Source organism: Poecilia reticulata, chromosome 22 (genome assembly GCF_904066995.2).
Source record: "Poecilia reticulata chromosome 22, P_reticulata-male-v2, whole genome shotgun sequence".
In the NCBI taxonomy this organism is placed as follows: domain Eukaryota; kingdom Metazoa; phylum Chordata; class Actinopteri; order Cyprinodontiformes; family Poeciliidae; genus Poecilia; species Poecilia reticulata.
In genome coordinates this window covers 1,350,806-1,372,949 of record NC_088851.1, presented here as the reverse complement: position 1 = coordinate 1,372,949, position 22,144 = coordinate 1,350,806, and the positions used below count along the sequence as shown (strand labels likewise).

Sequence of the window (22,144 nt, the reverse complement as noted above, 5' to 3'; positions counted from 1 at the left end):
AATATGCTGTAGGAGCCGTAGTTTGATGATTAGTTCAGTTTTTGTTGCTTGTTTAACTTTTTGGAATTGCAGCGGCTGCAGTGAGCCACAATAAAGGTACAGTAAAGCTGATAAACAGGTGAAGAACCAAACACCACTTCTATTCTGCCTTTTCTTGCTCCGTGTCGGCTTTACACGGACCCGTTGTCATGGCACCCAACAGACAACAGCTCAACGAGCAGATAGAGCAGAGATTACCGATCAGGGGACTCAACACCAAAAAACAAACATTTCCCATACAAAAAGTAGCAAAAACAGCAAAACAGAACATTCAGTCTGTTACATTATGCCGTCAGGCTTGATGTCTATATTGTCATTATTAATATATTTTCGCCTGAGCACAGCGGTGGTTGATTAGCTGATTTAAACACCTGCTCTACTGATGACTTAGTTGGCGACTTTTAGTGCTAATGGAACTTTTAAACACAACTTTTAAACTTTTTAAAAAACTTCTAAACACTTTTAAACCGACTTTTAGTGCTAACAGAATCAAAACGCACCGAACTGCACAGCACATGTTAAGGTTATCAAAGTCAATAGAAGGCTAGCAACAGTTAGGCTAGCATAACTGACCCACTGCTCTCTTGTTCAATGTTTTCTTTAAGTTAAAACTTTTTCCTCACCTGTTAAATCTGAAGCCCTTGTTATCTAATTCATAGGGTTGAATTAACTGCTAAATATTGCGTCCATTGTTCAGATTCTTTGCGTGACTGTGGTATTTTCCTGACCACCCATAATGTTCACTCAATGGACAGCAATGGCGCAGGTTTGGCGCACGATAAGTCAGGTAATGTCCAGTCCAGTAATTTATATCCATCAATGCTGCTGCCTCCTCTGTCCTTCTCTTGCACTTCCCGCTACTCAGCAGTAGGTGTCAGGTTACATTGTGTTGTATTCAATGTTGTCGGAAAAAAGAGATTCGTGCGCTTAATGTCCGATTTCCCATAACTATTTATTGAATTCATAGTTGCCAGCTGGGGTGGCACCAGGGGTGGCAAGGCTCTCATTTTGGGTGGCAACTGCCACCCCATGTCACCCCAGTAGATCCGCCCCTGGATGTGGGATGTCTCATTGTTGGATTTTCATTACCAGCTTTTCAGGTTTTTAGATCAAGTTTGAAAAGATTCGTTTGTTGCAGGTGAAAGAGTTTGACTGTAAGTCAACACAATCACCTTAACATGTTATCAACATAAGAAAAAGTCAAATCTAATAGATTTCTTTCAGTGATGAGTTAATGGGTAAAATATTTTAGCTCAACTCTGACTGATTGCTAACTTTAAAAACCTGCCATATTTGTTTCTGCTTTGGTATTCTATGATCCTCCAGGCCGACATGCATATATTTTCTTGTCTTCGGCTCCTAAAAGCAAGTATTTGATAGCTTTTAAAGCTGCTGTAGTCCTATTTTTCCAAACACTTACTGATAGTTCACTAAGATATCAAAGACAGAAACTACTCCAATTTTTCACTCACAAGAGATTTAAGAACCTTAACAAAGGCAGACAAATTGCACATCTACCTACAATCGTTCGTCTCTCTAAGGTCACCTGCTTTAAACGAGGAGAGGACAATAGGCTTCTTTCTACACAAAAGAAAATTCATTTGTCCAAAACAGAGATTGAAAAGATGTGCCAGAGTTGGTTCAATAAAAGCAGACAATAAGGATGACCTCAGATTATACAAACCAGCTGTTTCTTTCAGACAGCTGTGAGACGAATAGCAGCGACGCGGTTATAAGGATTAAATCCAAGAGTCCTTTACAGAAGAATTGTTTCAACAAGGACAAACTAATGAGCAACGGAGAAATAGCCAGAAAACCCGATGAAATAAAATTCCTCCACACGTTAACTTCCTAATGCTACACATTACATCAAGCAGAGTGAGAGAATGAGGTTAGGTAATCTTTGGATGGGTTGCCAGACCATTGACAGACCAACAGAGACATCGCCGCAGATGTACACACCACCAATGGGCAAAATGAACTTTAACCCCAAAAATAAAGATTTTTGGATGATTTGAGCTGAGACAACATTGCTAAAGTCGATGCAACTCGTCTACAAAACAGACTTGAGTGGACTCAAAAAATCTTATAGCAAAGCAGTTATATTGTCTGAAAATAAACTATTTTTAGTCCTAAAAATCAGGCATTTTTTATTTTTCCCAAAGCCATACTGGTGTAATCTAACCTTGTTGAATTCTGAAGGAGTCGTTGTTTTCCAGTCACAGGTTGTGATCAAAACCTTGTTTTGGAAAGTTGTTCCATGTCCTACTTAGCAATATTTGATTTGGGGGACCATTATGTTAGCAGCTGCGTTTCAGTTAACCATAAAATTGTGCAAATTGAAATTTCAAAAATAGATTTGCTTAATGGAAACATGTCAACTTTGAAAAAATGCGTTTTTCAATTAAAAAGTTTTTGCGCGACGATCAAGTGATTTTTGCTGTAGGTCCAGCAATGAGGCGTTTTCCTAGCATGACAATGAATCCTTACCAGATGATCAAACCACTTCCACTGAGCCCCTCCCAGTGATCCTGTCTCCATTCATAAATATGAGCCCAACCAATTACCTTTTCAAATCACAAACTTTAGGTGGATGAGTTTAGTCTCTGAATGACCCCATAACGTTCTGTAGGGCAGTGTTGCCATTGCTCAGTCTCCTGAGGCAAACTGATGCAAAGCAGAACGCTATGCTGAACTTTACAATGGTTCAGCATAGCTGAGCTAGCTAATGGTCACAAACCAATAAGTGACACTGTCTAGGACAGGGGTGGGCAACTCCAGGTCTGGAGGGCCGGTCTCCTGCAACTTTTAGATGTGTCTCAACTTCAACACACCTGAGTCAAATAATGAGGTCGTTAGCAGGACTCTGGAGAACTTGATTGCACTTAGGAGGTGATTCAGCTATTGGATTCAAGTGTGTTGGACCAGGGAGACATCTAAGAGTTGTAGGACACCGGCCCTTGAGGACCAGGATTGCCCACCCCTGGTCTAGGATCAATTCACCTCCTACAGGAGCCGTTTCACTCTGAAGGACAAAGCTAGTCTAAACCTCAGCTATGAAGCTTACAGCAGCACCAGAGATTCAATTAACAAGTTTTCATCTGTTTGAAATAAGAAGAAGGAAAAAAAGCAGGTGCAACTTGACAACTTACACCTGTTAGTCTATTACAATGAATAAAACATGTTGCTCCCGGCAGAGAGGAGATCGGATGGTTAATTTAGCACGTTATTAACAAAACAGGCCCACCGCCCCTCGAGCCAGTCTCACTGCTTCTCCCTGAGGAGACCTTGCTGCGCTAACCAAAGCTAATCTAATCAGGTCTTTATACCATGCTGTAGAGTTGTGAAATGACCTAATTCACTTTTCCCACACCAAACCTGTAAAAAGCTCTAAGGTCACAGTTGGTAACATAAGAATTCTGTGAATTAGTCTTTTACAGTGAGACCAACGTGAATGAGGAACCTGGAATTTCTGGATTATATATTAGACCCTAGCACAACTGTTTGTTCCTGATCCAGTGGGTGTAATCACAAAGTCACAGCATGTATAGAAGATAAAATCATTGTACAGCAGTTTTATTACCATCTCATCAAATCATCTGTACTCAGATCCTGCAAGACTGACACTGTGGCACTGTGTACTGCATCACAGTACCAGGGAATACAGAACAAGGACCTGAATCAATCATATATACCCACCTGTCAGAAACATACCAGATGTATAAATCTATTGTTTATCTTGTTGTACAACTACAACTACTGGAAAGTCAACTTCACAACTGACAGAAGTGATCAGCAGAGTAAGAGAGCCAAATTCAGTGAACAGCTCACTGAGTTGCAGCCAACCAATGCCAAGCCTGAGCTGAATTGACATGACCACATGTATATGGGCATGATATCAGTTTCTTTCAGGGGTTTTTAAAGCAAGACTGTAAAATCATAACAAAAACTTTACAAAAATATGAAATAACTGTTAATACAGGATCCTTATTTAAAAGAGAAACCCTTAACTGGGCTTAAGTTGCTCTAGAGCTGGCAGCATTAGGAAGTCACGAGTGGCAAAGAATAATAAGAGCCTGGTGCAAAACAAGGAAGAGACAGTGGTGAGGTGTGTGGTTAGTGTAAAGTTAGAGGTAAAAAGGCGTAAGGAAGTCTTCTGGAGATTTATGTCACTGCCTTTATATGCATAAAACAGACATGACTACATCTTCTGTTTTGGCAACTTTATTTGCCCCACCCTTCACATACTTTTTGAAATTGTTCTCTCTCAATCAACCAAGCATGGATGCACAGATCAACAGTTACACAGCTTTATCTATGCTACAGATGCTACTTCTGCTAACAGTAACATAGTATAGCACTGTACACAGATTCTGTAAAACTTCTGCACCTGAACAAAAATAACTAGACATAATGTTTTAAACAATAAAATTCATATAAAATAAATAAAATAAATGAATAAAATTGAGTTTTATCCGTAACTTTAAAAACAATAGTAATAATCTAAATAAAATTCTTCCAGGGTTCAACATATGTCTATAGTCTTGGAGACGTTCATCAGCATCAATTAAATGTTTGTTAAAACACAATAAAAGCATGGCTAAGGACGACCCAAAGACCTTCTATAGAGGAGAAACAACTATTTAAGTTACATTTATGACTTCCATTTATGACTTCCATGACGTCTTTTCTTTGAGAATACACTCAAAGAAAATTTGTTCAGAGTGGAGTTCCCATTAACAAATTCATCAAATATAGTATATATTCTATATATTGTAGAATATAATATATATATATATATATATATATATATATATATATATAGATATATATAGCGGGTACATGGATAAATACATGAGCAATGAGCAAGGCACAGAAGGGCATAGGCATAAATAGCAGAGGAGCCAAACACCAACTCCTTGTAGACCACACAGTCGCCCGAGACTGCAAAACCCGACACACCAACCTCTGTACCGCTTGGATTGATTACAAGAAAGCCTACGACTCAATGCCACACACTTGGATCATTGAATGCTTAGAGATGTCAATAGGACTCTAAGAGCCTTCATTGCAAACTCGATGAGGCTGTGGAAAACCACCCTTGAAGCCAACTGCAAACCACTTGCACAAGTGTCCATCAAATGTGGCATATACCAAGGAGATGCTCTGTCCCCACTGCAGTTCTGCATAGGCCTGAACCCTCTCAGCCAAATCATCAACAAGACTGGCTACGGATACCGACTTAAGAATGGGGCCACGATCAGTCACCTCCTCTACATGGATGACATCAAGCTGTACGCCAAGAGCGAGCGAGACATCGACTCACTGATCCACACCACCAGGATCTACAGCACTGACATTGGGATGTCATTCGGACTAGAGAAGTGTGGTCGGATGGTTACAAAGAGAGGGAAGGTCGCCCACACAGAAGGGGTCTCACTCCCAGAAGGAACAATAGCAGACATAGAGCACAGCTACAAGTACCTTGGAATACCACAAGCAAATGGCAACCTCGATGAGGTCACAAGGAAAGGAGCCACAGCCAAATACCTCCAACGAATAAGGCAAGTTCTGAGAAGCCAGCTCAATGGCAATAACAAGATCCATGCAATAAACAGCTATGCCTTACCAGTAATCAGATACTCTGCCAGAATAATTAGCTGGCCAATGGAAGAGATGAAGGCCACGGATGTTAAGACTAGGAAGCTACTAACCATGCATGGAGGGTTCCACCCCAAATCCAGCACCCTGAGACTGTACACGAGCCGTAAGGAAGGAGGCAGAGGACTAGTGAGTGTGAGAGCCACTGTCCAGGATGAAACATCTAAGATCCATAAATACATCAAGGACAAAGCCTCAACGGACGATGTGCTCAGCGAATGTCTCAGGCAATGGGGAACAGAAGACAAGGTGCTGGAAGTACCATCATGGGACGACAAGCCCCTACATGGGATGTACCACCGACAAATGACTGAAGTGGCTGATGTCAGGAAAACCTACCAATGGCTGGAGAAAGCTGGACTCAAGGACAGCACAGAGGCTCTCATCCTGGCCGCCCAGGAACAGGCCCTAAACACCAGAGCAATAGAGGCTCAGATCTACCACACCAGACAAGACCCAAGGTGTAGGTTGTGCAAGGAGGCCCCTGAGACAGTCCAGCACATAATAGCAGGGTGCAAGATGCTGGCAGGGAAAGCGTACATGGAACGACATAACCAAGTGGCGGGCATAGTGTACAGGAACATCTGTGCAGAATATGGACTGGAAGCCCCGAGATCGAAGTGGGGAACACCCCCAAAGGTGGTGGAGAATGACCGAGCTAAGATCCTGTGGGACTTCCAGATCCAGACAGACAAGATGGTAATGGCGAACCAACCAGACATTGTGGTGGTGGATAAAGAACAGAGGAAAGTCGTTGTGGTGAATGTAGCAATACCAAGTGACTACAACATCAGGAAAAAGGAGCATGAGAAATTGGAGAAATACCAGGGCCTCAGGGAGGAACTGGAAAAGACCTGGAAGGTGAAGACCACAGTGGTGCCTGTGGTCATCGGGGCCCTCGGGGCAGTCACCCCCAAACTGGAGCAGTGGCTCAAACAGATCCCAGGAACAACATCAGACATCTCAGTCCAGAAATGTGCAGTTCTAGGGACAGCCAAGATACTGCGCAGAACCCTCAAGCTCCCAGGCCTCTGGTAGAGGACCCGAGCTCAGAGGATGAAACAGACCACCCGCGGAGGGTGAGAAGGGAATTATATATATATATATATATATATATATATATATATATATATATATGCAGCTCTCACTGGAGCGGTTCGCAGCTGAGTGTGAAGCGGCCGGGTTGTGGCTCAGTGCCTCCAAATCCGAGGCCATGGTCTTGAGCCGGAAAAGGGTAGAGTGCCTTCTCCGGGTCAGGGGGGTCGTCCTGCCTCAAGTGGAGGAGTTTAAGTATCTGGGGATCTTGTTCACGAATGAGGGAAGAAGGGAGCGGGAGATCGACAGGTGGATTGGGGCAGCGTCTACTGTGAAGCGGGCGCTGTACCGGTCCGTCGTGGTGAAGAGAGAGCTGAGCCAAAAAGCGAAGCTCTCGATTTACCGGTCGATCTACGTTCCCACCCTCATCTATGGTCATGAGCTTTGGGTCATGACCGAAAGAACGAGATCACGGGTACAAGCGGCCGAAATGGGATTTCTCCTCAGGGTGGGAAGCTCGGTCATCCGGGAGGGACTCAGAGTAGAGCTGCTGCTCCTCCACGTCGAGAGGAGCCAGTTGAGGTGGCTCGGGCATCTGGTCAGGATGCCTCCTGGACGCCTCCCTGGTGAGGTGTTCCGGGCGCGTCCCACCGGTAGGAGGCCTCAGGGATGACCCAGGACACGCTGGAGGGATTACGTCTCTCGGCTGGCCTGGGAAAGCCTTGGGATTCCCCCGGAGGAGCGGAAGAAAATGGATAGATGGATGGATAAATATATACTGTATTCTACAATATATATAATATATACATAGAAACAAAAACAGTTTCTATGTTTGCAAGTAACAGAAATGTAAAATGTTTGAAACTTTGACAGATGACACACACACACACATACTATAAAATCTAACTAGATGGATTCTATTGATTTATTGACCAACACATAAAGCAGCTGTAAGTACCAGATTCTGCCTACTGCTCTCTAAAGACATTATGGTATTGTAATGACACTCAAAAATTTTTCCTTATGTAGCCATCCTTGATACAATCCATTTCTCTCTGTTTGCGTTACGGTGTCCAACTTCCCCACCTTTGTCTCCCCAACTCATCTCTAAAACTCAATATCTCAGGATAAAAGCTGCGGAAAAAAGTCATTGTTCCTCTTTAAGGTCGTATCAGTTTCATAGTCCCACAGGAAAACTGACAGGAAAACAGCCCCACATGGCTGTCGCTCTCTCTCGCAACTGTTGATTCACTGTGAAATAACCCTAAAAAATTATTTACATGCATACACACACATCCACATACATGCACACACATGTTTGTGTGGCTGTCTTTGTGGGGACTTTCCATTGACTTCCATTAATTTCTACAGCCTAAACCTTACCCTTACCCTGATCCTTACCGTTATCCTATCCCTGTCCATTACATACCTAATCCTAACCCTAACCAAAACTCAATTCACACCTCAGTCCTAAATCTAACCCCTGACCCCAAAGTAGCGTTTCCCCTTGTTGAGACCAGGCTTTGGTCCCCACAAGGAGTAGTGGGGCCCCACAACGTAGTATGTGTCGGGAAAATGGTCCCCACAAGGTATTACAAACACACACAAACATATTGGTTTGTTTGTTTGTTTTTTAAATTTTCTGGTTATTTAGGTTTTTTTTTTTTTTTTTAAAAACAATAAAAACAATCATCTGCAAAGTGCTTTTATGCCTAATATTTTATGTAGCTTCTTTAAAAAAAAAACTTCTTTAGAAATGTGGACTGTGAAAGCTAACATTAGTGTTGGGGTCATCTGTGATGCTGCAACATGTTTAGCATTTAGATGCTATTTGTAGGTTTGGATAGCTTCAGTGTTAGGTCAACTCCTTTAACGCAACTTGAGAACAACTATAGTTTTTTCAAGCCCCCCCTCTGTGGGCCAAGAGAAGCTGCATTGTTGTTTGTCATTGTTATCCACGGCCGTGCAGAGACCACTAAAGGGGCAGGTGCTCAAACAAAAAAAGGGGCAGATCTAATCGCATTTTAGGACAGAATATTAACAAAGCCACTCAGCTTTCAGAGTTTAATAAACAATGATAAATTACAAAAATGTGACGTATACAATCAAAGCTAACAAACATCTCCATATAGAGCATAACACTATGCATACGTAAGATATTTTATTAGTAATTTCTTTCTGCAGGTCTATTTTGTTATAGGAAAGTATTGCAATATTCAAACCCGCAATTTAGCAAGATATGTAAATCAGAGCTGGACCACCAGACATATTTTGTCTTTACAGAAATACACTATTAAAAATATAAACAAGGGCACAATGCAACCTTTTAGTGACTGTAATCTATAAAAGAGCTGCCTGTTTGCTGCAGTGGAGATGAAGATGGTCCATTAAGGAAAGCAGAGCTGCATCAAACTTTAACGTGGAACTGCAGAAAAAAAAAGGCAAAAATTGAATTGTTAATGCATGTCACCATGAGAAAAGCCTACTGAGTTTTGCTTAAAAATAATTTAAAAAAAATTTAAACCACACATTTTGGACTCATGAAGTTAACTTTTTTTGCAAAACAAACTTATTTGCGCTTGTCAGAAATATTTTCTTGCTATTCTAAGTTTGTTTGTGACTCAAAGTTTTGCTTGTGATTCTCTCATGACGTCTTGAGCAGAGCCTAAAATCACAACAAAATATTACTGATGTGTGCAAATAAATGTTTATGTTTGGTAAAAAATTAGTTATTTAATTTAAAAAAGTCTTTTAAACAAAACTTTTTTAAAAAGGAATCATTACAATTCCAAAAGTTTTGATTACAATTTTATTTTACTTAACTGAGGTTAGTATTTTTTTTCCCATTGAATAATTGGGAAAAAATTTAACTTCATACTCGGTGAACCAGACCCTAAACTTAAAGTCTTTGTTGAGTTTTTTCCAGTGCATTAATGTCACTTTTATCACATTCATTATATCTATCATGGTAATTCAGGGTGAGTTATTTTTAATTCTAAATGAATATCCTTGTTGGACTATTATTTAAGTGTTATTCTCCTTCAAGATACATTTACCTAATGCTAGAATAAATGAAATGTACATTATGCAGCAAAGGAAATTAGAAGATCGGACATATATTCAATACGGAGATGATAGGTTTTGGACAGGCGATGTGCCCTTATTGCATTAACAATACTGAAGAATGACTGATATCATTAACGACACAGGGGAGAAGCTTTTTAGTTATCTAGCTTTGCTAGCAAAGTTGTTAGCTAGCAGCTAACTAATAGCTCACCAACAGCAGCCTAATGTCTGTATGATAAAAATACTGAATCGATAGATAAGAACAGTTTCTCCTCACCTGGCTGTCTGTCTCCTCCTGCTCAGTGGTTCTTCAGAGAAAGGCAGACGCCTGTCAGTGTCTGTTGTATTTCATTACCTCTCTGCTTAAACCGCTACTCCGAACTGAAGCAGAGACGGTACGTTCAACGTTTTCCGTCATCTGACAAGTAGCAAGTCTACTCCACTTTATTCACCAAAAACGTTTTTTTATATAATTCACCAAAAACTGTTCTGCAATCTGGAACGTTCGCTACGTTGAGCTGCGCAGTTAGCCGCCTTATCTCGCTGCGCGAGAGGCAATTGCGTCATGCGTCACAGGCAAAAGGTCAAAGGTAACAAGGTGATGGGCTTATTGTACAAAAAAGAAACAAAAAAGCAAAGAATTTTAGCACATGTTTTTATGTGTCAGAAGAGGGCTTAGGAAATAATAATACAAAAAAAAAATTACCAAAAGGGAACTTGGGGGCAAGGAGCAAAAAGGGCAGGTACTCAAGCACCCCCAGCTCCCCCCTCTGCACGTGCCTGTTGTTATCTGGTTGTCATTTGTGCTTCAGATTGATCAGAAATGAGTGTTTGTAAATAATATTAAAAATATTAAAAAATTAATTACTTGTATTACAATTTTTAATTTGACAACATTAAAATTTATGTAATTAATTAATCCAAATTAAAGCATCAAACTCCCAGCTCTAAAAAATAAGGTCTAATTGTTAAAAAGCAAAGGTCCTGACTGGGAAGAGGAACTGAAGGTAGTCTAAATCCACAGATTTTCCTGCACCATCAGTGTGGTGTAGCTGTGGTACTACAAAGTCAAGAAGCAGCAAAGACAAAACTACTTTGTCATCTGAGGTTAGCAGCACAAACAGATTTCTGTACACTTAGTCATGTTTGAGTTAAAATAAGTTCAAACTCTGTTAGAAATGTGTTTGTATTATTGACAAACGGCTCTGTTGTAAATACTAAAATGTTAAATTCAGGGTGGAATATTGCAGACATTTTAGGTCACAGCTGCACATTTCCTTAGACAGTATGATATTCTGTAATTCTGACCTGTGCTCAGAATTCTTCCACATGAAGAGCAATTATTTCAACAGTGGCCTACTGTTAAGGTGGAGGCATTTATTCAGTGATGCAAGGTCACTGTTGTCACCAAATCTTAGGAAATAAGTTGCTGATGTAGGGCTACATTCAGGCAATAACTGGTTCAATGCTGTACATATCTATTTGAAAGGAAACAGTTTTCTCAGGAGGAATGCTAGCTGATTTATTTATTTTTTTGTATTATGGTGCCAATGTCTAATGATCTAAAGAATATAAAGGTATAGTAACAATTCCATTGTCCAGTACCAACCTCAGTATTACTCATTTTCTCTATATTTCAATCAAAAGAAACAAACAACAATGTAAAGTTTTGTATTACTGTATCTGAATTTAATGAAGTATGTTAACACTTTCGATGGAAAGTATTAACATAAATTAATTCTTAAATTAATACTTCCTGATAGTCTTTCAGATGAAATTTATTTTATAACAATAGTAATAGTCTGTTATATGGTGACAGAGGCAGTAATCCTCTTAACTACGATTGTTAAAGGAAAATCAAAATCACCCAAAAGTGAATTAACGTTAATAGCAGGCTAACTTTTTTTTTCAAAACTGGAGGACAGAAATGAAAAACAAACTCTAATCAATGCATCGCTAACTGAATAATGTCTATTTCAGACAATAATAAATGAATGCAGCAATTGATGTGCAGATTTCTTATGTGATGTGCAGATCACATAAGAAAACACAACAGGAACACTGACTGGACCTCCACTAACCAATGTTTCCCAGATTCCAACCAAGAGCGAGAAGATGAACAATGCTATTTTCTTATGAGCATGGCAGATGGATTTATCTATAATCAGCCTATTCCTCAACACTAGCCTCCAAAAAGACTAGGCTTGTTGTAAGTTCATACATAATGGTTTCAGAAATGTGGGGATTACATAAGTTTCTTTGTGATGGGGAGATTGAGTAACACATAGATTTTAGTTCTCCTTTAGTTGAGAAACCCTGCTGAACCTTCACCCAATACATTTTGTTTTCAAGACATTTGTGGCACTTTTTCATTAATCAGACAAGAAATGGGCAAAGAGAGAAGGTATGCAGTAAAGGTCTGAAGGTGAGTGACTGCGTAGAGGACTAATGGCCTCAGCACATGGCGTGCCCACTCCACCTCTACACCATGCAACACCCCAGCTCCCCACACCCGTACCCCAATCCATCTTTACTGTATCCCAAGAAAAGAATGCACACTGTCCATGCTGCAGCAGCATGCAGACAATATTGGAATAATTGTCTTTTCTTTCTCTTTAGCTGACTGTTGATCAACTTAAAAAGAGAAAGTGATGAGTCTGGATGTGTTCATGCTGAGTCCTCTAGCTTGTGTTTTATACAAAATTTGGCTACAGCTTTTTATGGAAAAATGCTGCATGAGAAAAAAACTGCTGCATAAAAATAAAGCAAATATGAAACTTACTGCTTACTGCTTACAAATGGAACAGTAAAGAAATACTATTACTCTTTCATATAAACATGAAAGAGGAGTCCTATGCAAAACCAATACCAGCCATGAAGAAATTTGCTAAATTTCTAATATAGCTTTCATTTTCAGGCAGAATTATTTTGACATCTTGCTTGTCTATTTCCAATCCGTAGAATCTTATCGTCTGATGAAAGAAAGCAATCAAAGAATTGCAGGCAACCATCAAAATCGTACCTCATGGATTTTAGGACCCAAAATTACCATTAGAAAAACCTAAAACACACACTGAGTTAACGTCATCATTTAATCTGCTGGCAAAGCACAACATTTACTTCTAGACTAGATCATTAGTGCCTGACGTGGAACCATGAGGTAAGAATGACTCAACCTGTTCTGATATAACCTAAACAGGTACTCTACACAATATTTAAAAAATCTGAGTGCATAAAAACATACAGCTACATAGACATAGACAGGTTTTATTGTCATTCAATTGTACATTTAAAAATTTACAAATTGAAATACATTTTGTTGCAAGGCTCCAATAATAATTAATTAATAATAATAAAGGTATAAATATAAGTACATAAAATAAAAGATTAAATTAATATGAGTTTAGTAGTCTTATGACATGAGGGATGAAGCTGTTGTGGAATCTGGTTGTTCTGCATTTGAAGCTGCTGAATCTTTTCCCAGAGGGCAGCAAGGAGAACAAGTCATACTTGTTGGAAGGGTGGAGGGGTCTTTGTGATTGGCTAAGTCCTGGACAGGCAGGGATGGAGGGAAGCTCAGTCCTGTTGATTCTCTCAGCTGTCCTCACCACTGTCTCTACACATTTCCAGTCAAAGGTGTTGCATGCTTCAAACTATGCAGAGATGCTGCTGGTCAGTATGGTCTCTATTGTCCGTCTGCACTGCAAACATTTGAGACGTCTTCTATCTTCTACTCTTTAAGTCAAATAAATTTAGCCAGATTTAGATTTTGAACCTAAATGTGTGAGTTTATGAAAGAAACTTAAACTTTGTATTCATTTTGTCAAATCTCCAAAAGTTGAATAAACTAGAGTTTTTAGGTTAACACTTAAAAATCTGAAAGAAGAAAAAGGCAGGATGGGAACTATTTCCCAGCGTGCTTAGCGGCAAGTTTTTGTATCCTGTGTTGCACCGTGAGTGAGATGGAAGTGTGTTACATTGATCTGACTCTTGTGCGTTATTAAAACCAATGCTTATCTTAATGCAACTGATAGTTTGTGAAGCTTGAAGATAATGACAATATACTGTTCACACTAAATGCTTATGAGTAGAATCCATTGTAATCCATTGTAAATTTCAGACAAGAAATTTTTTCTCGCAATTTATGATTGATTAAGATTATTTAATTTTACTATAAAATTATATAGTATGAGAGATAAGTGTGCTCCTTAACTAGGCGAGGGCAGTTTTTCTTGCATATTGTGAAATTATTTTAAATTATACCATTAAGTTAAAACTCACAATTCAAGATTAATGAAGTTAAAACATTTTTTTAGACAACTTGTCTCTTGTTAAATCAACTTTATGAACTGTAATTTCAGAATTAAAACCCATACAAGTTTCTTAAATTGCATTGCAGACCAGCAGGTGGACTTTTATTTTTAAGTTATACCACTTTCAAATGTTTTACAGTATATAAAAAGTGTTGAGGTTAGCACTTCTCATCCGATGTAAACAGTTCAGACGTTACTGAGCTCTCTTCACCAGACCAAAGGTTTTCATGCTTTGAAAACACGGTTTTCCTAGTTTTCATGCTTTGAAGTGTGAAGAATTGAGGTTGTTCTACTGCTTCATACTGATAAGTAACTTAAGTTATCTTAAGATATCTTGTTTCATTGCATAGTTGATTCGAACCATTTGGACCATCTCAATGGATTCTTTGCACGTCAGCTTCCGTGTTCGGGGAAAAGCAGCTTGGTCGTTTCCGGTCTATTGAAAATGGCATTTTACACTCTGTGCTTGCAGGATTTGGCCAAGGTAAAAATGAATGATGTATATCGATCCGAAGCCCCAACAAGTAAGCTTTAGAAAGGTTTTAAGATGTACGCCTCGTTATACATTCACGGATACGAAGGTGAGTTTTACTTTCTTTAAACGTTGTAGCTAACATTAACTTTAGCTTATGCTAGTCTTGACATTTTTCTTGTAAAAATCTGCTATTTAAGTATCTAAACATTTCAATCCATTCTAGCGGACAATGTTTTTACCTTATGTTGTACTTATTTTAATGTATATTATATGTGTTTATTGCTGTTAGCGTCAAACAGAGGCCAAGTAACGGAGGAGGTTCCAGTTCGGGGTTTTTGCTTCCAAAGCATGAGTAAGTACAATCCCATAGCTTAAAAGCAGGACAGCACTGGTGTCAGAGTTCGAGTTCAGTTGACTGTTCAGGTTCAAATTTGTTGATTTTAGAAAAATATGTCCGGGTTCTTTAAGGTCTCTGTGTCATTTCGTTTCATTACTTTTGCAAGTTTCTTGTGATGTATGATGTCCACCAGACTTTCTGGGTCACAGCAGTTGTTTTGTCTTCTGTGTCTGCTTTCTTTCACCTGAGCACAGCTCTTATTGGCTATGCTCACGTTTGTCCTCGAGAAACACCCGTGATATCGGGTCAAGATGATCCAACATGTTGAAAACCTCCAACTTTAGATCTATTATTTTAATACATATAAAAAGACATAAAAGCTATAAAAAGTTAAAAAGTAAAACAATAAAATGTACCAAGAAAAAGAAGCAGTCCAGTGACACTGGACAATCCAGAGCAGTCCAGACCACCTTCCAATCAGACTAGATCACTCTTTACACACCATATAGAGCTGGAATATCTCCCAGGATTGTGTTTAGAGACATGGTAATAAAAGAAGTATCCTTAAAATCGTTGGAATGGGAAAAGGAGGTCAAAATCAGCATAATTATCTTCACCATGTGAGCCAGGCATTTCAAATCCTGCACCTTTAAGTTGAAATAAAATGCTACCATCCTTTATAACCCAAAGAGTTCACTAACAAAATGGCATCATCACCAGAATTCAGAAAGGAAATGAAAGTGTTGCTGTTTTTTTGTCAACATATAGTTTTTGATTAAAATGTGATTAATTACAGATCCTGAAATTTAATCAATTAAAAGTTCTATTCGAGTTCCACCACTAGTTTATATATATTTTACTAAAAAAGGTATTATTATTTTTAGTATTAATACTACAGCTTGTCCCTTGTTTTCCCTAATTACCTTGCCTGTGTAAACCTCAATCTGCTTCAGTGCTAAGACCTCCATTAAAAGAGGTTCCTGGCATTTGCACACAGCACTCTTCACCCTCCACAGTTTAAAGCGGCAACTCCATGCATGTGGAGTGAGACAATGACCCAATAACAGATGCAGATGAACCTGAGAGACTGTGAGGTAAAGGCATCCCCAGACAACATTCTCAAGTGATCTTCACTTGTTTGAGTAGTTGGTGTTATTGATATTCAGCTCCTGTGTCACATACAACTTAGTGGTAATCCTATCTGCCCGCAGGGCCCCAACTTACTACTTCCATCTTCAGCTCTGCTGACAGCTGACCGTGAGGAGTGATGAATGGAGGAGTCGTGTAGCCAGCCCAGCATGCAACCCTCATATATATATATATATATATTTAAAGTCATAAAAGTACTTTGTCAACAAAGTGTATTTAATAAAGAATGTGCATATACACGTTACTTTTGTATAGACCTGCTGCTTATTTAATATTGACAAATTTAGAACTTTATCTTTACAGGACTCTAATAAAGGTATTTTTTCTCCGATAATATTACCTGTTTTTTTACTCATTTGTTTGATGATCTGAAACGTTTGTTAATATCACACAAGCATAAAAAGTTAAAATAAAAAGCAGTTTTCAAATGACTTTCTTCTATATGAAGGGGAAAAAAAGACATCCAAAACAACCTGAATAATCTCCCTCTGTGTGAAATAATACATCAACTGTAACTAACCCAGTATTTCTCAATTCCTGTCCTCAGGCCCCCCTGCACCTGTAAGTTTTAGGCATTTCCCTTCTGTCACACACCTGTATTGCATCTGTGGGTGATTAACAGGCTTCTGTAGTACTTGATGGCTGCAGAAGAGGTCATGCAATCATTTGAATCAGCTGTTCTGGAACAGAGGCACATCTAAAACATGCAGAGCAGGGGGGCATGAGGACTGAAATTGAGAAGCAGCAAACTAACCACACGTCAAGGGCAACTGAGTTAAGTTTCATCAGCCACACCCAGCCCTGATTACTGCCTAACCTGTAGAATCAAGAAATCAATTAAACAGGACCTGTCTGACAACCTGTATACCTAATCTATATAAATTGAAGAACAGATGAGAAACAAAGTTACTGATATTTGTGAGTCTCAAGACTCCTAAAGTCATTGAAATATTTTTTGTTAACTCTTTCCAAACTGACAGCGAGGATCATTATCCATAAAAGAATAAAACATGGAATAGTGGCCAAGAGTGGCCAGCCTACAAAGTATAATGAAGAACAACATCTACAGCTTTGCAGGCCACGCTGCTACAGTGAAGATCAGCGTTCATGATTCAATAACAAAAAACAGAGACACAAAAAGAGAACTACTGCTGACCCAAAAGCACACAAAGGTTTATTTTACATTTAAAGATTTTGGGGAAAGTATTCTGTGGATTGATGAGACTAAAGTGGTGCTTCCTGGAAGATGTGTACCTCGTTACTTCTGGTGAAAAACTAACAGCGCTAAAGAAAAAGAATATCCTACCCAAAGTAAAACATGGTGATGGTGTTACGGTCTGCAGCTAATGTCCTGCTTCAGGAACTGAACAACTTGAGCTAATGGATTAATTCTGTGAGGATTTAGATTTTGTGTGTGTCTTAAAATTTTCAGTTAATTGAGTCTCTGTGTTGTCCCGGTTACCCCTTGTTTGTCTCCAACTGTCCCTTGTTTTCCCTAATTACCTTCCCTGTGTCCCACTTGTGTCTCTTGTTCCCTGTCGGATCCTTGTCTAAGCTGTTGTGTGTCTAATGTCCTGTATTTACAGTGCTACCAGTGTCTACGTTTTCCTTGCCTCATCGCTCATCTGTGCTGCCTGGATTTCTGTTCACCTTTTGTTTATCAGGGGTGAAAGTAGTTTTAAATTCTTAAAAAAAAAATATATATATATATATATATATATATATATAATGTTTTGTTGTTTTTTTGTTGTTCTTTAATAAAGTTATGAACGTTTTGATAAGGAGTCAGAAGATGACATGCTGGTCTCAGCGTCCTGGCGGCGTTCAGTTTCTCACCTACAGCCGAGATCGGCTCAAAACCTTCTGTAATCCACGTATTGCACCCCTGCTCTAGGGGTGCAATACCCTTCGTTCATATTGTTTCTGAACAAAGAGTTCAGAAACAATATCGCAACACCAACACCGTGAGTGAAACAATGACTGGGGCAGCCTACTATATAAACTACTCAGGGACCACTTCTTTGTTATTACACATACACATTTGTGGAATATGGAACAAATCGCGTCCCGTATCTGTTCAATACGGGACGCTACATTTAACAGCGAAATACGGAACGGTTCCGTATTTTAAGGACGGGTGGCAACCCTAGTCACGACTGATTAGTGGGTGAACTCACAGCTGCACAGTGAACCCATTGATTTTTACAGCAGACAGCCGCTCCCCTCTTCCAGGTACTGCGTAAACCTGCTAAATCTTTTAGGGGTATGCAATACCCTACCGTAACTCCCTACTTTCACCCCTGTTTATCATTAAAACAATCATTTTTAATCTCAACCTGGATCCAGCCATGTCCATCCTCAACACAAAACCTACAACTCATGACAAATTCTGCTCTCTAACTCTATGTCCTGAAGCAGGACATCTGACTTAACTTGAATCAAAACAACAAGAATAGTGGGTCAGGTAGGTTCGGGTAGATGTCTAATGTAGTAAAAGTAATCAGAATATAAAAAACTGCTTTTTGAACTTACTCTACTTATCTTCACCTAAAACTACATTAATTTGATGTAGTTTGATTTGTATGACAAGAAATCCTTTGTGATTGTGATATTGTCACTAATATTATTCTTTTCACAACATAGAATACATTCAAAGTCCTGACTGAATATTGTAATAAGTCTTTATAGGAGGCTAAAAACTGTTTAGTCAGATAGCTTAGAGAATCAGTCATTAGAAGCTTTAAGTTTGTTTTGCAGCTGATTTACTGATTAACCGACTGAACCCTTCAGAACATAAAAACGTTCGCTGATTACTGGGTTCATTCCCAATCTCATCCTCTGTGTTCCCTCCCATGTTATTGGGCTCACAATGACTCAAAGTTATCAGCTATTATGGGAATCAAACAAATGACGTATCTTCCATGAAACCTCCCCTGATTAAGATCTCTTCGTGTGACAACAGTTGCTTGCAGATCTGATTGCCAGTGCTGATCCAGTTTCCCACGCTGCCTCTCCAAGTAAGGAGCTGGAGCAGGTTTTATTTGGCTTGCTGCTCTGTTTGGATGAGATAATAGGTTACCTGCCACTTTTAATCAGAAGTACTTTGGAAAAAAAAACATTAGAAACATTAGTTGTCATCAGCAGCTGAAGCTATGCACTGAACTGCTGAACCAAGACACAACTGTGAGCATCAAAGTCCTGCCTTCATAGGAAAGACATGGAGCTTTACCTCCAAAGCCCCCACACAGGAATGTAATGTGTCCAGACAGATTACTGATGATACACACAGAGGTGAGCCCCCTAAAAAAAGCAAACACACACACCCAGTACTCTGGGAAGACCCATTGTATCATGATACTTGACAGAAACATTAAAGGAGGAGCTGTCTACTCATTGTCCATCTCTGTGAATGCTCAGACAGATAGATGGAAGTCAAATAGTCAGCAATATTTTTCATTCATAGTGCATCAGGCAAGATGGCACACATTCCCCATTGACTGAAGATGCCACTCAGCAGCAGAAACCTTCCCGACCAACTGACAGATGTCTGACAACATGAAATAGACTAAAGGACCTCCAGTGGTGGTTTTGGTAGCTGAAGTGGTAAAGTCAAAAACACTAGTGATTAACTTGTTCCATGAAAACATTTTTCTGAAAATCTGAAGAAAATAAACTGAAATAATAACTTATGCCGTTTAATAATCTATGAGATGATCAACTTACCGGCCATGAGAACTGGAAGGGAATGACAATCTTCCCAGTGTCGTGAGTGCCTTTCTGGCTTCCTCTGAACTGGAAAGTATTCCCACCAATCACCTTGGTGATTTCTAACCCATAGGTGCATGGTCCACCAATCTTCACCTCCTGCTGGTATTCCTTTAAGCACACCCTGAAGTAAGTATCACACTCGTCCAGGCCGCAGTTCCCATCTGCCTGGCGGCCCTCCACGTCGCAGCAGTCGCCGTTTAGGAGCTGACCTCTGGGGTTTTCCACCGAGACGAGTTGCAGCTCGAAGTAACCCGAAGACTGACACACCTGACAGGCAGACAGGGAGGTGAAGAAGGCTAAAGCTGCTTGTCTCTACTGCATGCTTTCAATGTGTTGTATGAACAGACAGAAGTAATTTTCTCAAGTGGTGTTCAGCCAGTCAAAGCCTGGCAATTATTAGTAGTATAAAATTTTCACATATTCAAAATAATCGAAGTATATTTTTATTACAGTGCTCAGCGGCATTTTATGAATTTGACCCATCAAAGTTTCTCTGATTGATGATCAGAAATTCAAATCCTGAAAAATCCAAACATTTTCTCTTTTCAAATCCAACAATTTATGGAATATAATTGAGCATACATTTTTGTAATTATTTACCTGAGTTTAATAAAAAAAAATCTGACAAATAGGCTTACAGATAAACTTGTATCCAGAAAAGGATATAATTTGTTTTCCTTTCACAAAAAGGTTGCTTGCACATGTTAACAACTAGAATTGTTTTCAGTAAATAGTAAAATCGCCCTGTGAAGTTGTGATTGTTGTAATCACTTTGGTCCATTGAGGTTGTTGTAAATGTGCTATTTAAATAAACTTTGACTTGACTTATAAGAATTAAAGTTGGAAAGAAATTTTTTAATAAAATATGATGGTCAGATTCCTAATTAGTTATATGAACTTTGAATTATCTGAACAGCATATTTCTGTTTCACTCATCAGAAAAACAAAGCCTTTAAGAATACAGAACGTTTATCAACTCTATCTGAACTGGCTTGCTGAATCACAAAGAGCTGAAGACAACTGGCTGCTAAAAATCGATCCCAAAACGTTTCCACCTTAAAAAACCCACAAACACTGTTGGAGGAGACATGAGGCTCCAACTGCTGTTTGAGTTCTTAACAATTACTAGTAAGTAAAATAGGGATATGAGTTCTCGAAAGGAGCCCATTCTTAGTGAGTCGTGACCCCCTGTGAAGCCAAACCTCAAATTTGGGGACCACTGCACCAAACTAACCAAGTTTCTCTGAAGTTGATTCCTGTAGCCCTGTGTTGGGGAAAAGAGTGCATTTTCCTAGTTCATGTCTTCTTAATTTCCAGGATGTATTTAAAATTGACTAAAAAGAGATCAGACCTGTTATTTATTTATTTATTTTTACCGCTTGCTTATACAGCAAACTGGAGATTGCTCCACTAACGACAGACATTTCAGACATGGATCATTACTTCACTAATTCAGAGTGACATGATTAAAAATAATATGCAGGTCATGCTGCTGGAAAATATTTGCATTCACTGAATGGAGTACATTTAGATAGATTTAGAAAAAATAGATCAGAGTTCAGCTCCAAATACATGATGGAGTTACAAAATATGGAAAACAATAAAACAAAGAAAAAGCTTAATCAAAAGCAAAGCTATCATTTTGCTTGAAGAGCAACCTGATCAAGTTCTCACCTTGATGCGCACAGTCAGCAGGAAACACAGTATGAAGAAGCGATGCGCTTTTCCAGGGTTATCCCACATGTCTCCGTCCGCTCAGAGTTAAGGATCATCAGGGAAAAGAAGCAGATATGTGCGCCTCAGATGGTCAGAATAATGCTGGAGATGGACGGAAAGCGGTATCCAGATAGTCGAGGGCATGTAGGGCTGCAGGAGGAGAAGCGCACCTCTGCCGCTGCTGCCGCTGCTGTCTGAACCGCGTACAGTCCGCCTCCCTCCGCCGCTCTGCTCCGGGATCTGAGCAGCGGGACAGCGCAGCAGCAGCGCGTCTCTGCTGTCCAAAGCAGGAGCAGGGAGGCTGCTGTGACTGGCAGCTAAGCGGGCCAATCATAATCCAGCGAGGTGAACCGTTTCTAGCTGAGAGCCAATTAGAAGGTGAAACTCCAAAACGGACTGCTGATGGATTTATTGTTGAGGTTCGTCTCTGATGCGTATTTTAACGACCGTAAGCATGGAGTCAAGTTTAATTTATTTACAATATTAGACTTTTAGATTTTTTCCCCCTTAAAACCTGAATGTAAGGATGCTCTTGATAAAATTTCTGCTTCCATTCTTATATTCTTATGATAAGAAGCTGACTAA

At 39.5% G+C, this 22,144-nt stretch overlaps 1 protein-coding gene across 5 annotated transcripts in view; it reads right to left on the bottom strand.

Annotated features, from left to right (window-relative positions):
- The window catches only part of LOC103458084 (protein jagged-2-like), a 103,399-nt gene extending 81,585 nt beyond the window's left edge, over window positions 1-21,814 (bottom strand). For 3 of the 5 annotated variants that reach the window (XM_081602891.1, XM_008398653.3, XM_081602892.1), the window contains exons 1-2: window positions 21,518-21,812; window positions 19,799-20,110 (exon numbers count right to left, since the gene is read on the bottom strand). In XM_081602891.1, coding sequence (XP_081459017.1) covers window positions 19,799-20,110; window positions 21,518-21,586 — 381 coding nt within the window. In that variant the 5' untranslated portion in view covers window positions 21,587-21,812. Of the gene's footprint in view, window positions 1-19,798; window positions 20,111-21,517 lie in introns of all 5 variants that reach the window. The other 2 variants (XM_081602893.1, XM_008398655.3) reach the window with 2 other exon arrangements.
- Between the last annotated feature and the right edge of the window lie 330 nt (window positions 21,815-22,144).